The sequence below is a fragment of the Zeugodacus cucurbitae genome, chromosome 3, assembly GCF_028554725.1.
Source record: "Zeugodacus cucurbitae isolate PBARC_wt_2022May chromosome 3, idZeuCucr1.2, whole genome shotgun sequence".
Lineage (NCBI taxonomy): Eukaryota > Metazoa > Arthropoda > Insecta > Diptera > Tephritidae > Zeugodacus > Zeugodacus cucurbitae.
Genome location: NC_071668.1, coordinates 6,478,156 through 6,494,568, shown reverse-complemented (window position 1 = coordinate 6,494,568; position 16,413 = coordinate 6,478,156). Strand labels below are relative to the sequence as shown.

The 16,413-nt window shown below is 39.0% G+C and overlaps 2 protein-coding genes across 3 annotated transcripts in view; one reads left to right on the top strand and one right to left on the bottom strand.

The window, feature by feature from the left end:
- Positions 1–2,828, bottom strand: part of LOC105217917 (protein eyes shut) — a 188,010-nt gene extending 185,182 nt beyond the window's left edge. Inside the window, exon 1 of one of the 2 annotated variants that reach the window (XM_054228189.1) lies at positions 2,810–2,828. The gene's annotated coding sequence lies outside the window, so the exon portion shown is untranslated. Of the gene's footprint in view, positions 1–354; positions 653–2,809 lie in introns of those variants that run through there. The other variant, XM_054228188.1, reaches the window with a different exon arrangement.
- Positions 2,829–10,734: 7,906 nt separating this feature from the next.
- Positions 10,735–13,666, top strand: LOC114804674 (uncharacterized). Its single transcript, XM_054228192.1, has 2 exons — positions 10,735–12,328; positions 12,741–13,666. The coding sequence occupies exon 1, from the start codon at positions 10,898–10,900 to the stop codon at positions 12,272–12,274; it is 1,377 nt and encodes a 458-aa protein (XP_054084167.1). The 5' UTR covers positions 10,735–10,897; the 3' UTR covers positions 12,275–12,328; positions 12,741–13,666.
- The last annotated feature ends 2,747 nt before the right edge of the window (positions 13,667–16,413 follow it).

Here is a 16,413-nt window from a genome sequence, read left to right as displayed (position 1 = left end):
GAGATAGAGATAGAGATAGAGATAGAGATAGAGATAGAGATAGAGATAGAGATAGAGATAGAGATAGAGATAGAGATAGAGATAGAGATAGAGATAGAGATAGAGATAGAGATAGAGATAGAGATAGAGATAGAGATAGAGATAGAGATAGAGATAGAGATAGAGATAGAGATAGAGATAGAGATAGAGATAGATATAGAAAGAAGTAAGAACTTATTATTTTCTTAGTTATTCAAAGAATACTACAAAGACTAGTAAATGTAAAAAAGAATGTTTAAAAGTGTAGTCTCTTGCGATAATTGAGTTTCAAGCTAATTAAGTCTTGAAGATTGACTTGACCCAAAGTATACTCACAGTTAATAACAGTAAATTACTTTCAACCGCTAATTGCACGCATAATTTCTCAAGAATTTATTGCTTCGCACAAGTTCTAACCTCTCTCACTCTCCAACACTACGCTCTCATTTACTCCCTTTTAATTGGCAATTAACGGTCCATTTAAAAACACAATAACCGTTATAATTCATATAGTCAAATGAAGCGTAGTGAAAGGTGATACGCCACTGCACAGCCGCAAACAAAATAACGGGAATTTTTGCACACACACACACTCAAGGACTGTACAAAACAGCCGCCAACCAACAACTCAAATTGTTTGTTGTATCGCTTAAATGGCAACAGCAAATCTGTGGCTGTGCTTGTGTTTCTGTATGTGGTTGTGTGTGTTTGGCTTATTAAAAGTGCGCGTCATCGTTAATATTAAATAGAATTAAGTGGCATTGCGGTGAACATTCTAATGCAGGAAGCTCTCATGTATATGTATAGTGCCACCTCCTGTTTACTGCCGCAACAATATGATCTCCTTCACTACACAAACACTCCAATACATAGCACAGCTTGACATCAAAGTTGCAACATAATTTTTACTAAAATTAAAATATGCAGATATTTATGTGGTCTACGTGACCCACACACAGACAGCCACAGGCACACACACTGGATGGAGGCTATTTGTTTTTAACTGTGCGGTTAGGCAAAATATTATGAAGTCAGTTTTAAAATGAATCAATAAAGGGTGTTTCGAAAGGTTGAAGGAATAAAAAAATAATTTAATAGAAATGAATTAGAAAAGAAGTACAGAGAGAGGGAGAAAGAGAAAACAACTTTAAGAAATTAGTTTAAAAATTATACAATACAGGGTGTTTCGATAGGTTAAATAATTTCAAAAATTTAAAATTGCTTTATTGGTGCTGAAATGGAAGGGGAATAAAGAGAGACTGAAAGAAGAAAAAATTTTGTGAAGTTAGTTTAAAAATTACACAATAGAAGGTGTTTCAACAGGTTGGAAAATTTCGAAAAATTTTGAATTATTTTTGTGCTGAAATGATGGAGAATAAAGACAGACAAAAAATGCTGTGAAGTTAATTTAAAAATGAAGCAATAAAGGGTGTTTCGAAAGGTTGAAAAATTAAAAAAAAAATTAATAAGTTTTTAATAGACCTCAAGTTAAAAAAAGAAGGGAGAAAGAGAGAAAAAAATTTAAAGAAAAAAAATTATTAAGTCAATTGAAAATCGCACAATAAAGGGTGTTTCGAAAGGTTAGAGAATAAAAAAATATATTTTGTTTAGTAAATATTGTGAAAAAGAGAAGTAAAAAGAAAGAGAGAAGGAGAAAATCTCAATTCTCATTGTACCGAAACTAGCTGAGTACTACTGAGTCACCCTTTATACCCTTCCTCTACTGCTCTCTACTTACATTGTTGGTTTTTTGCTTTCAAACCAGCCGCAGGAATATAACGGTCAGCACGCACGCATGCAAAGAGTCTACAAGCCAACGATGGCACTGAATATTTAGTCTGCACACGCAAATAGCTACTAGGCATTCTAGTATGCGTATCGGTGTGTTGCTGTGTTTGTGGCACTCAAATGTTGTTGACTTTGGCGTAGTTGTTGTTCTTGTTGTTGTGCTATGTTTTAGGCTGTTTCACTGTCGGCATTCGCAACTAAATTTATGGCGTTATTTCCGCATCCGGTTTCCGTTGAACGCATGTTTTACGCGCCATATCCGCACAGCCTTACGCAGCACTCATGAACAATATCAACAAAGCGCGCAACAACAACAACAACCACAAATATTGCACAACAAAGCGTTGATATTTAATTTAAAAATTATTTATGCTCTTATCATAATAAATGTCAGCGTAATTTACGCGCACACAGTATCTACGTATGTGTGTGTGTGTGTCTAGGTAACCACAAACACGCATTTGCGCGCTTGCAACATAATAGACTCACACATTTTGTTGTTGCGTTTGCTTTAATCTTTATAATATTATATAATAGTATATAGTAAACATGCTTGTTTGCATGGCTTTGTGGCTGCACATAATAAAATGTGTGTGTACTTTGTGGTTGCACCGGGGCGTATGAGTGATATTGTTTTGTTTTTCAATTAAATCATGCAACTAATTTCATAATAACCGATAACTAAGAGCCAAAGCTCACATGCAGTTGCATTTTTGTTCATGTCTGCATATCTATAAGGCAATTACTCTATTCATTTGCGCTAATTTTCGTTTAAATTACACGGCAATTCAGCTGGAAAATTGAATATGCCAACAATTGCATATTGTAAGCTAATTATTTGCATACGCTTCTACTATACGGTTGTGTGATAAACTAAAATATTTGTTTGCGATATTGGAAAATTAAGGCAACAATATATTTGACATATTTGGCTTATTAATACATTTTGTTTAGCAAAATAAGTGCTTACATGTGGGTAAATTTAATAGCTGATGGCACTTACCTCGAAATGTTTCGTTTCGTTAATACTGAAAAGAAAAGAGAAATATTATTAAATTTAATTAAACACCTTTTTTCTAATCTTGTAATTTTGTGATCCCGATATATAAAAATATCAGGGTGAAGAACTATTTCCGATATTTTTAGTTTCGTTAGTACTAAAAAGAAATATTATTAAATTTAATTCGATTTCTTTGTTTTCTAATCCCGAAATTTCAAAATCCAAAAATATCGTGATCATGAACTATTTCCGAAAATTAGTTTCGTTGGTTCCAAAAATAAAAGAAAAATGCATTTTTTTTGATCCCACTATTTTTGAAAACCCGAAATATCGGGATATTTTTTTTTTTGTTTTCTAATCCCGAAATTTGAAAATCCAAAAATATTTCCGAATTTTTAAGTTTCGGTAGTTCTGAAATTAAAAGTAGTATTTAATACTTAAACATTTTTTTTTGCAATGCCGAAATTTCGGGATCTCGAAATCTAAAAAAAATAAGGATCAAGTTTTAAACGTTGCACAGTATTTATAATAATTCTACAAATTAAAAAGAAAATTTCGTAATATTGCAAAAATTTTATTCACAATTTCTTGAAAAAAATTGATTTTTTAATTTTTAAGTCCGTTCGATTCCAGTATAATATAAATAACACTCTCGCAATTTATTTATTTATTATTTTTTTTATAACACACAATTTGACCGACATATTCATCCTATACATGTATGGTGTAGAATACATTGAAGATTGGAAACCCTATTATTGGGTATATGGGAGCTGGGTGATTCCGATTTAACTTATCTTTGGCACGGAGACATATTATTAGAAGAAAAATATTTCTGATTTTCTTCAGAATATCAGAGAGACTTAACTATATTTTCGGTAAAAAAATTATTAGAAGCACAGAGGTCCTCAGGTATGAAATATGGGGTCTTGAAAACTAATGGTCTGATTTCGGCGATTTGTAGGAAGGCGATGCCACACTATAAATACAATATTTGTGCAAAGTTATGTTCCGATATCTTCACTGGTGCTTACTTTATATATTGTAAAGTAAACGTTCCAGTATGTCTTCACAATTATGTTATTCAGGAAGTAGGCGTGGTTGTGAATCGATTTGGACTATTCATATTCAAAACATATCATTGGGTTGCCAGGAAAATATTACAAACCGAATTTCATTGAAATTGATCGAGTAGTTTCGGATATATGGTTTTTTACCCATAAGAGGGTTGAACCACGCCCATTTTCAAATTTTGTATACCACTTTGAGTGCAGCCCTTCCATACCATCTCTATCATTTACGGTTTCTGGTGTTTTCCCTTACTGAATTAAAGCATTTTTTCTAGTTATCAACATAATATTTGTATGGGAGGGGTTCATGGTTATTATCCGATTTCCTCCATTTTTGAACTGTGTAAGGTAATGCCTAAAGGAAATGACTCTGGTTAGTTTAGTTGATATATTTTTCTTAGTTTACGAGATATGTATAAAAAACATAATATGGGACGGAACCACGCCTACTTTTCCAAACAAATTCAATATTAATATACCCTTCCCTAACATGGTTTTCTATACCAAATTTCATTTATATAACTCATGCTTAAACTTATTGCTTAATTATAGCCCTTTAAAGCTTTTCAGTTTTCGCCATTTTGTGGGCGTGGCAGTGGTCCGATTTCGCCCATCTTCGAAAGTAATCTTCTCATGGTGTCAAGAAACACGTGTACCAAGTTTCCTCAATCTCAAACTCCATTTTTTCTCAAGTTACAGCTTGGTCGGACTGGATTTGAACTCTACTCCTCATCCTGATCACTTTGGTATATATAACCCTATATCTAACTCGTTTGGTTTTAGAACTTTGAATATGAGTAAGTCAAACACTTTTTACGGATCTAGAAAGCAAAATGTCACTGTAGTATGAATTCAAAAGATCTTTTGTATCCACTTCCCGGCAGGTGCTGACAGCAACAATAAATTATTTTTTTGTATGAAAACAATTTTTGTATGAAAAATCCTTTCAATTCTTTATTTAATACTATACCCATAAAAACTGCATTCATTTATAACCACCATACAAACACACATTCGCAACAAATTGAGTGAACTTGGCATTGAGTAAATCCTCCACTTCCCCGGCTCACTCATAATGATATGCTGCCGTTGCAAACTTTTTTTTATTGTGCAAAAAGAAAAGTTTACAACAACCTTCATGCAATAGCTGGAAGATGTTTTTTAAAATTCGATTTAAATTAAAAAGTTTACTCGTTTAGGCAGCTTAAAATTATATCTGCCCGCTTTTACGGCTTCCGTTGTCTGCACCCTTAAATCCGCGCAGCAGTAGCGTAAGCAAGGTTATAAATTTAGTATAGATGAGTGGATATAAGGGCAGCATAACAACAAAAGCGCCGAATGACAGGCATTTCGAAAGTTTTAAATTTGTTGAAATTAATTGTACAAATTCGGAGCTTACACACAGAGAGCCGCCGACGGCAGGCGGTGATGAATACTCGTAGAAGAACGAAGAAGTGGAAATAAAAGGAAAAAGTTCGGTAAATTTGGTTCCCTAAATTTACTTGCAAATATTTGATTAATGTAAGTGGAACACATGTTTCTTTCACACTCTTGGCATACTTTCAAGCTTTCGGTGAGCTTAAATGCGTGTAATTCTCAAACGGCTTATCAAATAAAAAACTTTAGATTGGCAGTGTGTTTGTTCAAGAAAATTGAAAATGAAATAAATTGATGTTGAAAGAAATTAAGGTTGCTCATTTCGGTTGTCATCGGTAGACGAGGTATTTTTGGCAAAACCAACAAAGAGGTTTCATTTCTTTGGGAGAGAAAATACCACAAATTTATTTAGGAGATCCATTAGAGCACGCATCTAAAGAGATTAAAAACCAAACGTAGAACGAGCTTTTGTGCTAGAAAGCTTTCGAAGACCGAAGCTCTCGACTACCAAAACTTTCGAAGTCCAGACTGAGCTTTCCGTCATCAAGTCAATAGAACTACTAGTGATATAAATAATAGATATCTTATAAAGTACTCATGGGAACGAAGATATATCTCCAGTCTTCCAAGCTTGCGATGAAAAGTGTGCAAACAACTTTATATCATAAAACACTCTGAAATTCAAAATATGAACAAAATTTCGTGTATACACAAAAATAAGTAAAATTTTTCTGTTGTCTTCGGACTATTTTGTTTGTATTTTCATCTAAATTTCTCTCAAAATTCTTGTACAAAAAAAAAAATCGGAAAATCCTGCATACCACACTGCGCTGGTGTACCAAAGTGTAGTCCTCGAACCGTGTTCTGTGCGTGGGTGTCATGCAACTGAAATCTTCTATCTATAGCGATGGGTGCCGGAAAGAGTCGTATGAATCTAAAGAAATGCTCGTGTGAGGAGCTTCCAGACTTAGATTCACCACGAGTCCATGCAGAATTTCATAAATGTGATAGGAAGGACAAAAAACGAACGTTTAAAGATGAACTCTGTAAACACCCGAACAAATACGTACTCTCGCGGTTGGTCACAAATAACTCGTGCATATGTAACACTGCGCACATCGGACGCAAATGCTCCTTGGATGCGCTCACAGCCGAAGAACAATTGGACGAGGTGGAGCAAGTGTTTCGGGAGAAGAAACGGGGGAAAGCTGGACGCCAAAAGAAACGATGTGTAAATATCGCACCGCCACCCTGTTGCTGTAACTGCGCTTGCACTTGTGGCGGTGCGCAGGAGCCGGCACCACATAAAATGGAACGTAGAAACGGACTACAAAAAGTAGATCGCTGCAATGGTGGCTGTCAATGTGTGCTGTGTTGCGAGAATATGAGAGATACGCGCATGGGAGAATTGTGCGAAGCCGAAGCAATAGCCGAGGCAATACGCGAATACTGTTGTAAAGAACGTGAACGGGCGAGAGGCGGTGGAAAGAGCGGATGCAAATGTTCTGCGTGTAAGCAAGCAGCAAGTTGTGGCAAGAGACGGCAACAGATGCTAGAAGAAGACGAATATGATGATGAAGAGGAAGAGGGAGAAGAAGTTGTGGAACGTAAAAGGGTAATTCAACAGGATATAGTAATAGAAGAGAGAATTCAGTCCAAGAAGAGAGAAGAAGAGCAAACAGATGACGAATCGATAAAAGAGTCTGCGTCAAGACAAGGCCGAAAATCAAATGAAAGTGCAGTATTGAATCCAGAAAACGGTAAACGATCCAGCGCCGATCAAAAGCACGCAAAAACTTGCAAATGCTGTAAATGTAGAAAAGAAAAAGCAGCAGACACAGACATAGGCTCTGATACAGACGATGATATAATTTCATTAAATGATATCGAGTTAGAAGTTCATACAGATGTGATAAGCACGAGAAGAGATCAATGGGAAAAAAAGTCGCCGCCGCAGAGCAGACGTCAGTCAGAAGAGAACACGGCAAAGACGAATAAGTGCTGTACCTGTGACAAGGGGACAACAACAGATGATTCTACACATGATGCCAAAGTGCTAATGAAGAGGAGAAGCCTGCGGCCAGAGTCAACCGAAGACATTAAACCAACACCTTCCAGACCTAGTACAGAACAACGTCGAAGATCAATTGACGAAGAAGCGATGACAAAACCACAGAGAAGAATAAGTGAAGAACCCAAAAGTGAAAAACCGACACCTCATGCGAAAGGCTGTAAATGCTGTCAGTGTACACGCAAAAATCGGGAAATCGCAAGCTCAAGCGATACGGAAACGAATAGCAGACCGATCGGAAGGCAAAGTCAAACAGATCGAGAGCCCGAACGCAGACGTAGTTTGCCACGTAGAAGCGTAGAGGATAACACGAGCCGAAGAGGAAGCGTTGAATATGGCGAACCAAAGACCGAACGCCGACGCAATGCGCCACGTAGAAGCGTAGAAGATAACACGAGCCGTAGAGAAAGCGTTGAATATGACGGATCAAAGAACGAACGCAGGCGCAGTTTGCCAAGTAGAAGCGTAGAAGATAACACGAGCCGAAGAAGAAGCGTTGAATATGACGAACCAAAGACCGTAAGAGATACACAACCGCGCAGAGAGGGGCGCCGCGGCAGTCAGCAACAGCAGGATGAAATGGCAATGGCTGCGGCACGGCAATCAAGAAGACAGCCTAGACCATCACAAGAGCCACGAACGCCAACGCATACACCGTCGCGAAACAGTAGCTGCTGCAAATGCAAACCAAGAGATCGAAGGGTAGAGTCTGGAGACACGGATCAACAATCAGAAAGAGAAACAGATTCAGAGGAGGAGAGGAAACAGCAGCGTTGTTATTGCTTTAAGCGCAAAAAATCACAGCGAAAGCGAACAGCAGACAATGATGAATATGGATGCAAAAAGGATTGTAGTTGTAATAAAAAGCAGGCGGCGGCGGCGGCGAAGAGCCGCAATCATGGCAAACGAAGTAGCAGCGTACCAAGTGGTACTGGCAGTGAGCCTAGGCAGCCACCAAGAAAGCGTAGAAATAGTGAACAAGTAGCAAGCAACAACAGAGAGAAAGATTGTCTAGCCGATTGCACATGCAAGAAGACTAAAGGCGTACCGCTGACCAAATGTTGCAAGTGCACCGATGCATTGGTAGAATCCATGGAACGACAACACGAAGAGGACATGAAGCGACGTAAACTCGCCGAAGTATTGGCTGATCGTTTGCAAAAACGCGCAGAGCTACAAATAGCGTTGCAGAAACGTCTACAAGAACAAATGGTAGGCAAAAAGAAACAACAACAACGCTGCTGCTGCGAACCACCGCCATTTTGTATGCCTGCATTTGCTTGCTGTGAGCCCATGCCACAACCAGAGCCCATACCGATAAGTTGTTGTGAGCCGCCACCGTGCTGTTGCCAACCAACGCCGTGTTGTTTCGAAACACCACCCTGTTGTTACGAGCCGCCGCCATGTTATGGGCAGGAATGCCCGTGCTGTTGTCAGCCGATGCCGTTCTGTTACTCAGCCTCTTGTAGCTATCCGAAGAATGGTTCATGTTAACGCTCACCGGGGGTTGGTGTTTGAGAGCTCATCTACAAGTTTTAATGCAAATTGTTTGCGCCAAAATGTATGCTATAGTCAGTCATTTTACTGATTTTGTGTCATTTAGCATACTTTTAAGCGCACAAGCGCAGTGTGGCCATGTCTTAAAAAAACTGTTGAATAATATGTATATTTTTGTTTTCGAAATTGTTGTTTATTACGTCTTTCTCACCTGTCACAACATGTAGTGTTTTGTAAAAATAAAAACAAATTGTAAAAATGTTTACTTTCTGGTTCATTTAATATTCGGTCTCGACAAAAAAAAATCATTGTAATATTCTATGCAGAAAAATCACAAAATTAGCGAGTAAAAATTTAAAGTTATCAAACTACAACCGCGCCATGCGCGCGCTACCCTCGTGAATAGTAGCAATGGGATGTGCGGGCAGTCACAACGACCGTGGCAGCTCGACAAGATCGCGTGGCAGCTCCACAAGATCGCGTGGGAGCTGCGAAAGCACACAATCGGATTGGCAGGAGCGCGAGGACATCAGGTGCATTTTCGACATGCCTCATTACGACTCATCACAGCAGTCGGGTCGTTGCAAATGCGGTGCTGAACAAACGCGTAAACCGCCACAACGTTCGACGGGTTGTTGCTACTGCAACGGCGAGCAATCGAGTAAGCCACAACGTTCGCCAGGTTGTTGTTACTGCAACGGCGAGCAATCGCGTAAACAAGAAAATACTGGCGGTTGTTGCTACTGTGGCGCTAACCAACAACAACGCGCAGACGACTATAATGATGAGCGTTTGGCACGCAGTTCCAGCCGTAGATCGTCGAAGCGGGGACAACGCAATTACACTACAATCGAGCGCACAGAAAAAGAAACCCACTACGCGCAATTGATTATACCGATACGTGCATGTCCGTGCGCCGACAGAAATGCCGATGATAATCTTTCTTGCGTATCGTTTGAGTTAAACGATTAGCGTAATGTGTATACCGGGTAAAGCGCTCGTAGAAATTGCATAACGAAGTTGGTTAGCAAGAAATATTTCAAGCAATAATAATTTCTCTAAAAATTACCAATAAATAATTTAGATTATTAGATACTTATCAAAAACGCCGTTTTTTCGTCAACCCTAAATCGATACTGTTCAAGCTAAAGCTTGGAAATACACACTCCCACAGAGTTCTTCAATTTTCTTGTCATTATCCTTCTTTTGTTTTCCGAATTTAGAGTTTTTTTTTTTTTCAACTATTTCCAAGAGACTTTGACATAGCATGTATACAATATTCGCTTTAGTAGATCCGTATCGGATACCACTTTGATTTTCCTTCAAACTTCAGTTTATTTTCGTTGTCACATGTCTCCTTGAATATCCTTTCGTATAAATTAAACACTCTCACAAACAAATTTATAAAAATTCCAAAATTTTCAGCAAAGTAATGGGATGTTGCCAAAGCTGTGATCCAGATGGAGACAGCGAGATACATTCAATTGGAGAAAGCAATGCTATTACTTCGAGTGAAAATTTCATTAGAAATCATGTCCACTGCCCGCACTGTGGCCGATCGTATTTAAACAGCGAAGATCATTGTCCACGCTGTGGCAAGCCGAATCCAACTTACAATTTCTAACTCCTGATAGAAGTGTGGGAAGCCGAACATGTTGTATTTGAAGGAATACCTGGGACTGAGAGGTGGACAAATCGAATGAAAAAATAATTCAATTAACAATTGCGCCAAAAAGTATGCTACTTCGGAATACTTTCGCTTTCTCAGGCATGATTTGCGAACCGTAAACTTACACAAATGCTTACATTGCCTCCGCTCTTTCAATTATCTGGCGAATTTATTGTAAACTGATCGCAATGTACTACAATCAACTCAAACAACAATTTCGATTACAAAATCACTCAAGTATCTTTTGTCAAAATATTTTTGTTTCAATATTTTTTCCGTTTTCTTTATTGAAATTTTGAAACGTCTTGGTCTTCACAAATTTTATGTTTTAAATTTTTGTTTGTGCGCCACCTCGTCCTATTCCGAACGGCGCTAGCAGCCAGCCATTTGGGCCATGTTTGACTTCGATGGGCAGCGCAGAGAGTCGACCTGAAGAAAAACCACCATCAGACATGTCGGCACGTCGTAAGAGTGCCTGTAAAAGTGCCAGCGATAATGGCAGCGACAGTAGCAGCTGCTGTTGCAACGACAATCAAGAACTCGACAATGGAAGTCGAAGTGAGACAAACAATGCACCCAGCTGTTCGCTCCAACCAACCTGTTGTCCGTATCCCGAGTTCACGCTGTCTACCAGCGGCATTTGCTATGTACAATGCAAGTTTTGCTGTCAAATGTATCCCTGTTGTTGCGCCGAGTGTCCAAATTGTGGCGGTAGACCAGGCAAGACGAGCAAAGAGGTCGAAATACCCGATATAGCGTTTTGTCCTTGCTGCGGTCAGGAGTCGCCCAAGGCCAATGGGCTACAGAATTTCTGCAAACCGACTCCGTGTTGCATGTGCATTGACACTTGCGCGGAACGTGAACTAATCGCCAAGTGCTTACTGCGCTCTTTTAGACAGGCGCGTGGCGAGAGACGCAAAAGTTGTTGCGAGTGCCAGCCAGAACAAGAGGAAGACAACGGTAAAGGAACTAAGGATCGAGATAAGAGTGAGCGCTTTCGTTATCCCGCCTATAAATCAGCAGTACCATGCACATGCGAGTCCGATGAAGACGCCGCTGACAGCTCACAGCCAGAGCACGTAAAGGATTGTTGTTGTGAGCGGCATAAGACATCGGAGCGTCAATGTGAAGCGAATCATAAACGAACACAGCAAAGACAAAGTCGGGATACGCGTGAACAGTGCTGTAAAGCCGAACGTAAACGAAGTGGGTTACAACCAGAGGGCGCAGAGGATTGTTGTTGTGAGCGGCATAAGTCGTCGGAGCGTCCATGTGAACCGAATTCGTGCGAAAATTATAAACGAACGCAGCAAAGACAAAGTCGGTGTACGCGTGCGCAGTGCTGTAAAGCCGAACGTCAACGAAGTGTTGAGAGTTGTACTTGTAGTCAATGTGAATCGAATTCGTGCGCCAATCAAAGACGAACGCAACAAAAACAAAGTCGGTGTACGCGTGCGCAGTGCTGTAAAGCCAAACGTCAACGAAGTGTTGAGAGTTGTACTTGTAGTCAATGTGAATCGAATTCGTGCGCCAATCAAAGGCGAACGCAACAAAAACAATGTCGGGGTACGCGTACGCAGTGCTGTAAAGCCAAACGTCAACGAAGTGTTCAGTGTTGTGCTTGTAATAGTAGAGGACAAAGACAGAACTATGGAGATTATCCGTCTGTAGCCCATTGTCCATGTGGTTGTGAAGTCGAAATAAAGAATATAACCTACAGTCTGCCGGTTTGCCGATTAGATGATGAAGATGACGATAATGGATGCTGTTGCTGTAACAAATAAGTGGCGAAAGCGACCTTCGGGTCTAGGAAGACACTCTATCGAGAGGTACCAATGGTAAGTCACGGATGTTTATATATAAACCTGTTTATATAAACCCTGACAGCTCTCCTTTATGGTCAGTTAAAAAAAGTTCTATAGGTATCTGCTTAGTTTCTAGAAACTTTCCGTTTGATCCACGAATAATTTTATTTTCTAAAATAGAATAAACTAATTTTAAATTCCGGCACTAGAGGGTTAAAGCTCTAAGAGAACTTTACACTATATTCTTTCGGCACTGTGGTGAACTTGCTTTATTGACAGCTTTGGAGCAAAACAAAAGCAATGAAGTGCCTCCGAGTTTTTATTTGAAATTTCAAAATTTTTGTTTTCTTCTCGTTGATTAATATATTTCTTGTATACAAAAATAGAAAAAAGATTCAAAATTATAATTTTTTAACAAAAATCTCACGTTTTTTTCATAATACAGCCTCAAAACAGCAAAAAAAAAGCTTCCGAATGCGCCTGCTGCATTAAGTAATGGGATGTGGAAAAAGTCGTCCAAGCGCTCATGACAGACGACGAAGTAGAAGTCGTGGAACGAGAGGATCCTACGATCATTCCAGTCGCAGTTCGCAGCGTCAACGTTATCCGACGAGTCGCTCGCACGAGAGAACGCGCGCGTCATCACTTAAACAACCGCAGAAACCATGCTGTTGTCACACTGTAAATCTCTCGTCTTATCAATATCCAGAACAACAATGTAAATGCCAAAAACAACGACAAGCGCAGTTGCAACCGCAGTCTTATACAGACCTTTCCGATACACTCTCGCAATATTCGTACGCATCGGAAATGCCGTCGTCCAGGTCTACTTGCTGTTGTCAATCTACTCAAGGTAATGCAGGCAGTGAGAGCGATTGTGATTGTGACGATGTGGTACAACGTGGTGGTGATGCTGGTTGCAAAACTGTTGTGTGTCTCACTTTCAACCCGCCGCGAAAGAATAGAAACTAGTAAATAGCGATTGTAGCGGGGGAAAGTGGCAGAAGTTCGACTTTGTCTATCCATGCTCGCCAATGACAAGCTGCAGAAATCACAAGAAACGAGGTGCTGGCCTTATAAGAAAAGGTTCAAGAAATCATAACGAAATATTAACAAAGCAACACTGCATGCGGAAATCACTTCCATCTTATATATTTACTATCAAAACTACCGATTTAAAGCGTTGCTCATCGAAGTGGAATTCTGTTCCAGCAGCAACTCTTTATAACGGTACTTTTGTGGTAAATTTATTGAAGCGCCCATATTTTATCGAACCCCGGGAAGACGATAATTTCATTAAATTTAAGCTGTAATCAAATTAGACAAAAAATAAATACATAATTATCACATATACACACAGATCAGAATTAAGTGTGAATTTTCTTATACCGGTGATTTTAGTTTTCCATATAAAATATATCTGGGAGCAATTAACACTGAATTTTAAGGAGTTTTAAAATGAGATTAGGTCAAATCATATCAGATTAATGAAAATGAGTTCAAAAGTGATGAAATTATATGGAAAATGTGAGTTGAGATGACGTCGGTATGGAAATGAGGCTAGGTAGAAGCAAATGATAGAACTTCGCTTCGATGCGGATTGTGGCTAGACGTTCATCCACGGGAGTGAATGCCAGGACTCGACGACTGAGTCTCTCTCCCACCACGAGGACATAAACCAGCTGGGCAGATGCACCTTCCCAACTAAGGGACCGGACATTTGCAGGTGCATGACCTGAAATCGTAGTCTTTAGCACGTTTGCAGTGGTCGTCATCAAAATTTGGGGTCTCTCATCCGAGGGTGTTATTTCTTTTTCATTGGAAAGGGCTTTTTATGTGGTGGAACCCTACTCACAACCGCATAAGCGAACTTCGCCTTCTAATTTAAGCTCGCCTCCAAACGCATGCTGGTGGCTAACCAGAGCATACTTGGTCTAAGACCGAAAGTCGTGAGCTGCTTGAACCACATGCAATGAATCGTTCCGGGCTACTCCCAAGTGAATGGCAGTCAGGAACTTTGCTCACTTACGAGAACTTCTACACATGACCCCATCCTCCACTCCTTTCCATTAGAGGTGTGTAAACATAGTTCTAAAGCGATATCTCAAGTATATCACTTTCGTAGAATTTTACGAATACAAAAGTCATAAACATTTGGTCTTGAAAGACCGCTAACACCTGGGTGAATTGAATGCCATCGAAAATTTACAAATATTTCTAATGATTGCGATACTAGGAGCAATATAAACCGATCTGGGGCTGAACACCATATCTCCAAAATAATCTCCTTTAAAATTTTAATATTTTAATATTTAATTTGTTAAAGATAACTTCCAAAAGCCCCTTTGAATAACCCCTGTCTTAATTATTTTATCTTTTATCAAATAAACCTGGAAAATATTTTCATAATTATCTCGTTACCCACAAAGCGCAGCATTTGCTTTATGCCTTCCGGCGCTTTTGTTCAACTGCAAATTTAACTCAATTTACCGTTTCGCAAATTAATTTCAAGGCGAACATTTTGCTAAATTTCGTTTATTATCCTTATTTTTGGCGCGAATTCTTTTTTATTAGACTTTGGTATTTTCCTTTCGGATGCTATTCATTAATTTTCCCATTCATTACTGAATTATCTGCTATGAATGTTAGTGGCTTTGTGAAAGGCCACGGAGGGGAGTTAGACTCTCCACTCGTGTGCTGCGCTGCGTATAAGTAACAACAGTGAAATTTGTGATAGTAATGAAGTGGGTTGAAGTGGATTTTGAAAAGGGATTAAGTAGAGATTGTATAATTTATATAGCGATCCTATATCGAGGTAGCAGGATATGAGATGAGATGAGAAGAAAGTCGGGATAGTGCCTCGTTCTTTACAATGATCAGGGATCCATCATAAAAGGGGAACAGAGTTGGTATTGTAGAGCCTAGAAAGTTTTCCATATTCTTCATCGAAGTGAGTAATATTTGTTTCATGCGAAACTAATAGAATTACGAAATTAAATTAAATAAGTTTTGTATGCAAAAAATACTGTGAAATACGAAGAGATGTGAAACTCTATAGCATTGGAAGCATCTACCAACATCACCAACTAGCATTCTCCTCCAGAGTGCCGTAACTTAAGAGCGCTCACAAATCAAGTGCACTTTAAGGCTTTATTTTCTTAGAAATAGTTACCATCAACTCAACTAAAACACACACACACAAACGCACACACTTTCGAACACAATGGCTGACGACCACAATGTAGATTATAGCTGCGAATGAAAACGTGCTCGTAATTAACACTTTCACCCGACGGAATTGCGGTTCATTGTGTTCAATTTGTGACTTGTGCTGCCACACACAGTCAAGTGTTCGTATTTCCCTTTCGGATTTCCGCACGTACAATCCGAATTAACTTAACCGATGCTTTTTAAATTAATTTTATTTTCCAACACGTTTTTCCAGTTGTTGTTGTTGGCTTTGGTTTGCCATTTCACACCGACATTCTATATTCCGGTCATCGGACGCTTTGCATTGTCTGTTGCGCAGCAAGTGGTGCACACTTAACGGTAATTACGCATACACGTACTTAACAGCACATTTAATTTTTAGTTTAATTGCTGGAGAAGTGCGCGCGCGAGCATGAAGAGTGCCATTGATTTTACTCAACTTATGGCAATTACATACACACACACACACACACACACTCGCATAAACATATGTAATGCATCCATTTAATTGCTGTTTAACGCATGTCTTTGCCGTTAAAGTTTTAAATTTGCGCCATGTGATGAGCTTGTATGACCCAATTGCGCGTTAATTAGCGATTCTTTAATTGAAAAATATTGCGCTTTCAAGTTGGGAGATTTTATTAAAAGCTTTTGTCGACAACTTCTGCTCAAGATATTGCTGTTGTGGTAGAAATTATTCCTACATCACTTTGATGGATGCTCTCGAGTTGACAGTAATTGGTCGTATAAAATTCCGGGTTCATTTCGTTGACTTTTATTGGGACTAAATAACTACTGTCATCTTATATCGGTATAGTTCACTCACTCTATTTAACAATTAATTGTTCAAAATTCTTTTTTTTCTATGGATTCTCTATTTTTATAGCACAAAGGGGCTGTCAAAATCG

Coding starts and splice junctions, on each gene's coding strand:
- LOC114804674 (XM_054228192.1), top strand. CDS start 10,898: ATGGGCAGCGCAGAGAGTCGACCTGAAGAAAAACCACCATCAGACATG.